The sequence below is a fragment of the Polistes fuscatus genome, unplaced genomic scaffold, assembly GCF_010416935.1.
Source record: "Polistes fuscatus isolate 324 unplaced genomic scaffold, CU_Pfus_HIC Scaffold3, whole genome shotgun sequence".
Lineage (NCBI taxonomy): Eukaryota > Metazoa > Arthropoda > Insecta > Hymenoptera > Vespidae > Polistes > Polistes fuscatus.
The window spans coordinates 13102296-13108303 of record NW_025113107.1 but is presented as its reverse complement, the minus strand read 5'-3'; the positions used below and the strand labels follow the sequence as shown (position 1 = coordinate 13108303).

Sequence of the window (6008 nt, the reverse complement as noted above, 5' to 3'; positions counted from 1 at the left end):
CACGTGTTTTCCAACGGGTTATCTAGTTTGAAGTAATTTCGTTTTTATTGTTTCTATTTATTTATTTTTTATTTTTTGTTCTTTTTTATTATTATTCTTCGTAGGACCGAAAAGGAAAGGGCCCAAACTCCACCTTTCAATCCAGATTTAAAGGACTGCGGAATTCTCAGCTGTAGGCCCGCCTTCATTCAAAAATTTGCCGGGATAAAGGTTCGTAATCGTAATAATAAGAAAATAAAACACCATTAGTTCAACGTGGCTTATTTTAAGTCACAAACTGCTGCTGTTACTGCTGTTGCTGCTGCTCGTTAATTCGTCTCTACGTGAATGTTTCAAGTAGTCATGAATCATCATCATCATCATCTCTATCTCTTAAGAGATTAAAATCTTGTTATATTACTCACTTATTCCGACGAATTAAACGAGCTAAATATACGATATTAAAAATTGAATATACTTTTTTTTAAAAATAACATTTTGTAGTAGAAACAAAACAAGAAACCAAAATATTTTTTTATTTGTTTGTTTTTTCTTCTTTCTCAATTACAGGTGTTCGTGTTCCTCCTTTCATTCCTCGTAACACTGCAACAAGCTCTTAGTTCTGGTTATATCAATTCTGTGATCACAACCATAGAAAAAAGGTTTGAAATCCCGTCCAGCCTTTCAGGCCTCATAGCCAGTTCATACGAAATAGGCAATGTCATTACCGTCATATTTGTGAGCTATCTCGGTAGCCGCAGACATATTCCTGTTTGGATAGCAATTGGTAAGTGGCTTAACAATAACAAGACCATCTTTCTCTCCTCAACTTACTACTATGCTTTGTCATTGCCCATATAATATCATATTAACGAATTTAAAAAGGTGCTGTTATCATGGGATTGGGATCGATGATCTTTATGGTACCACATTTTACCGCAGAGCCTAATTTAACAACAAATTCAAACAATTCGAGCTCGGATAATATTTGTCGTGGCATATCATTGCGCGAACAAGACATGGGACTTGGTAAGTTATTAACGACAATGACCGAAAAGGATTTGTTAAATTGATACATTATTAAAATGTTTTTTATTTTGATATTTTTAACAGGACGATTGTCATCGGGTTTATCATCGCCGCATAACAATTTGAGGGGAGATAATTGCATACAAGGATCTCCATCAAATGCCGGTCCTGTTACGCTCTTTTTGCTTGCTCAATTGTTGTTGGGTTGCGGTGGTTCTCCTCTATTTACTCTTGGTACCACTTACATAGATGATCATGTGAGACCGGAGAGTGCTTCTTTGTACATCGGTAAGTATCCAATTTGTATCAGCTTCTATTAGCGAAGAAAATGAATCGGTAAAGATATATGTTTTCATTTTTGTAGGTTGTATGTACAGTATGGCTGCATTTGGACCAGTCTTAGGGTTTCTTCTTGGAGCATATCTCTTATCGTTTCACATGGACTCTTTCTCTGGGACAATTATTAGTATTGGTAAGTTAAATTGTTATCTCAGCTAGCATTGTATTTGTGTTGAATCAATTTGTGAAATTATTATATTTAGATCCTGGTGATCATCGATGGGTTGGCATGTGGTGGGGCGGATTCTTACTCTGCGGTTTATTACTGATAATGGTGGCAATACCGTTCTTCAGTTTTCCTAAAACACTGCAACACGAGAAAGAGAAAATAAGGATTATCGAGAAAAACAAGCCTACTTCTCAGAAGGAGAAAGAGCAATCCAAGGAACCTAAGAAGGAGAAATTGGACGATACTGGATATGGTAAAGATGTGAAAGGTAAAATATGACTATTACGATTCTATATAAAGATAATGTATTTCTAAGAAATGTTATTTTGTCAATTGGATTTCTAATCCATTATTTTTCATAGATATTCCACGAAGCATGTGGAGACTCGTTTGCAATCCAGTATACGTGGTAACCTGTTTGGGTGCTTGTATGGAACTAGTAATCGTCTCGGGCTTTGTCGTCTTTCTACCAAAATATCTTGAGACGCAATTTAGCCTGGGTAAAAGTCAAGCGAGTATTTTTACCGGTTCTATAGCTATACCGGGTGCTTGCATTGGTATCTTCTTTGGTGGATGTTTACTTAAACGATTGGAACTGAGACCGAAGGGGGCAGTTCAATTTGTTCTTGTCTCTAACATAATATGTTTAGTTTGTTACGGTCTTCTATTTTTCTTGGGTTGCGACAACGTTAAAATGGCCGGGACCACTATACCGTACTTTAACAGCAGCACAAAAGGTCCAGAACCTTTCCAAGTAAATCTCACTGCCGCATGCAACTTCGGTTGTGAATGTCGAATGACCGACGTTGAGCCGGTCTGCGGAAATAACGGCCTGACGTACTTCAGTCCTTGTCACGCTGGATGTACAGCCTTCAGTTCGAAGTCTAACTTTACGAATTGTGCATGTAAGTCGCGATCTACAAAAATAAATAATATTAATTCATCGTGTGTGTGAAAATCCGATGATTTATATTAAAACGAAATTTATGTTCGTTCAGGTATACATGGTAATTTAACTATGCTGCCACCAGCAGCACCAGAATTTGCCGAAGTAACCGTAGTACCAGTAGCAACTGCTGGTCCGTGTACTTCACCCTGCAGAACAATATTTCCATTTTTAATTCTTCTCTTTTTCATGACGTTTATCGTGGCGGTAACTCAAATGCCTTTGTTGATGATAGTTTTAAGGTAAGATAATACACTATCCTATAATCCTAACCATTCTGACTTATTAATCTGATTTATTTATTTACGATATAGATCTGTGTCGGAGGAAGAACGATCGTTCGCACTTGGTATGCAATTCGTAATCTTCAGACTGTTCGGTTATATACCAGCGCCTATTCTTTTTGGTAATTTAATAGATTCAACATGTTTATTATGGAAGAGTACTTGTGGCGAAAAAGGTGGCCGATGTCTCTTATACGATATTGAACAATTTAGATATAGGTAAAAGAATATATTCTTTCACAATTATATTAATCCTATCAGAGAAAATATACTTAATCAAATTTGAATATAGGTATGTTGGTCTTTGCGCTGGCATTAAAATCTTGGCACTAGCATTGTTTTTGGTTGATTGGTGGCTCGTAAGGAGGAGAAGACAAATGGAGGATCAGGCTCCTTCCTTCACTGTCAATGAATTCGTAGGATCAATTATTAGTCTCGATAAATGTAAGTTTAAGAAATTTATTTTAATTATATCAAATTTAGTATCGATCAATTCCTTTTTTCATAGTAAAAAATTAACATCAAATTTTAAAAGTAAAGTTAATCGCTTTGGAACCTATGCAACGGTTCATATGTAATCGTGTCAATAATTATTACAACAAACTAAAATTTTAATTTGTATTGTCATATAATTACCGGCACAATTACATATATACAAGCATGTATATAAAACGTATATCGAATCGTAATTGTTTATTATAGTATTTGAGGAAAAACCTCATCAACATAATTTAGGGGACGGGGATGTGAACTCACCAAGTTCGGAAGGATTAACGCCATCCTCTATTTCTTCACCTACGGAGCCTACGAAATCGACGAATCTCGAGGAAACGGAATCTTCTAATCATACGCAAGACTCTAATGAAACAGCAAATCGTACGACGAAAAACATGATGGACGTCGATGTACCGGATACGAGGCAAACAGTACCACCATTACCACTTGCCATGCATGAACAAGAAGTTAATACGAAACCCACGACGATGGGTAAATCAGAAAATCGCGATCAGAATGTTTAATGTTTATTTCGGATTAGGAATTATTATATAAATAAATCAATCGAATTGGTGATATGTAAATTTGTGACAAATTATTAGATAATTCATTGTAAATAATATAATCTATTTCATTGTTGATGAGAAAAAAACGTGCACTAATCTTATAACAGTCATAGAATCATCGATATCGTATACGACTGTCGCACTCGATAATAATTATTATTGGTCAATGTATCCTTGCGGTGCTCGCGTAAATATGTTTCGATGAAAATTAATATATAAACGGGATAGAACGAAACTTACACAGTCAATATTTTTTCCGTTAACGTGCTCGATAGAAATATATATATATATGTCATATATATTGGATTAGTTTTCTATATATATTCATATAATGCACATAATAATGCATACATAGTTATTTAAACATTAAACTCTTGTATTTGAACAAAAAAAAAAATGAGTAAGAATGCCGTTTATCTTCCGTAATAACTTGTCACAAATTTCATTAAATGGGTTTAGATATTACAACAAGAAAAAAAATGATATCAGTAAGTGTACATTTTTATGGCATTGCGATATGTAAATAGATTTAACGATAGGTTGTGTACGACTCATTTAAAGAGTACTACAGTACTTTGAGACTATACCGTTATTGTATGGCTGAATCTATACAATTTTTACTCTAAACGATACATTTTAAAAGAAACGGTAGTAGCACAAGATAAGGCTAAAATGATTTTTATGTACACGGAGATATACGATGTGATTTATCATCATCTTTGGTACAAGTTTCAATAAACGAGTCTTGATTGCGACTGCAGTTAAATAAAAACAAAAAGGGAGAAAAAGAAAAAGAACAAAAAAAGAATAATAAGAAGAAAAAGAAGAAGAAGAAGGCCAACGCTAAGACGAAATTGTAAATATAAAAATCCTGCCTTAAGAAATACAAGACTAGACAAAAAAACTTAAAGTTTAAATATAAATAATTAACTAAGTTAACGAAACTAATGATCTATATATATATATATAAACATTATATTATCCGCAGATCAAGAGCTGAGATTTATTTTATAACTAGATTTAGGCTTTCTCACAAAAAAAGTAGTCAATTTAGAAATAGCGAAAGAGTAAAAAAGAAAAATGATAGAAGAGAAAAATCATATAGTTGAAAATCAATAGGAAAATAATTGAATGGTGTAGTTAGAGTTTATCTTATCCTTTTATTCATAGATATTATATTATATACACACACGATCATAATCCCAATAACACGCTTTGAAAAGAGCGGCACGTGATCTCCGACGATTCATTTCTTCGGCTTTTTAATTAAATGTATTTTAACGAATCTCTCAAAGTAAAATATCACTTGCGAAAATAGGAAAAAGGCTTTCGTGGAAACGATCATTTTTTTCTTTTTTTTCAATACGATGATACTTGTATCGATAATTATAAGAATGGACTATAAAGGTATAAGAAAAGAAAAGTTGAAAAAATGTATTTTATCATTTATTTTACAATATATCAATAATTGCAATATGAAATACATGATGGAATAGATTGTTTCAATTTTGTTTACTTATATTAAGTCCATTGTCATTATTACCTGACACATTATCGACACAGTATTTTATATAAATGAAAATGAATGCTTCCAAGCAACGAGAATCTATTTATCAGTTCTCCGAACGTTAAACACGATCGGATTTTAATATCAATCTATGGGACCTTACTGTCTCCGATATAATAAGTTTTTGGCTTCGATGCAATTAGCTTGCTCGTCACGAGGATGCTACTAGTTTTGTACCTGAAAGCCTCTCGAATCAATTTCGATGTATAAAAGAATAAATAACAAAAATAATAATGATGAAGATAAATAAGAAGATGAAAGAAAGAAAGAAAGAAAACAAAAAACTAGAAAAAAGAAACTATATTAAACTCACTCAGGAATGAAATTCTATAGGGAGTAAGGGCACTTTTAATTTTTATTCTGAATATAACATAAACAACGGGAAACGAGTATAAGAAAAAATAATAATATATTATATATAATATCGAAGCCAGGAAAAAAACAAATTTTGCCTTAGCTTACGAAGAAAGTATTCGAGATTGATTTTCATTTGATATTTGGAATATTTTCATTCATTTTAATCCGTTCAAGAAATATCGGGGTATATATATATATATACACATATATACGTTTCTCTAAATGTTGATAAAGACAAATGATAAAGGAAAATAAGAACATAAAATTGAAAATTAAA

General features: G+C 32.8%; 1 protein-coding gene across 1 annotated transcript in view; it reads left to right on the top strand.

The window, feature by feature from the left end:
- LOC122519590 (solute carrier organic anion transporter family member 5A1) overlaps positions 1-4872 on the top strand; it is a gene marked incomplete in the record, with an annotated part of 33065 nt that extends 28193 nt beyond the window's left edge. Inside the window, 11 exon segments of the mRNA XM_043639158.1 lie at positions 105-210; positions 550-766; positions 865-1008; positions 1093-1296; positions 1373-1480; positions 1551-1784; positions 1879-2421; positions 2515-2704; positions 2777-2965; positions 3039-3190; positions 3449-4872. Coding sequence (XP_043495093.1) covers positions 105-210; positions 550-766; positions 865-1008; positions 1093-1296; positions 1373-1480; positions 1551-1784; positions 1879-2421; positions 2515-2704; positions 2777-2965; positions 3039-3190; positions 3449-3765 — 2404 coding nt within the window.
- Between the last annotated feature and the right edge of the window lie 1136 nt (positions 4873-6008).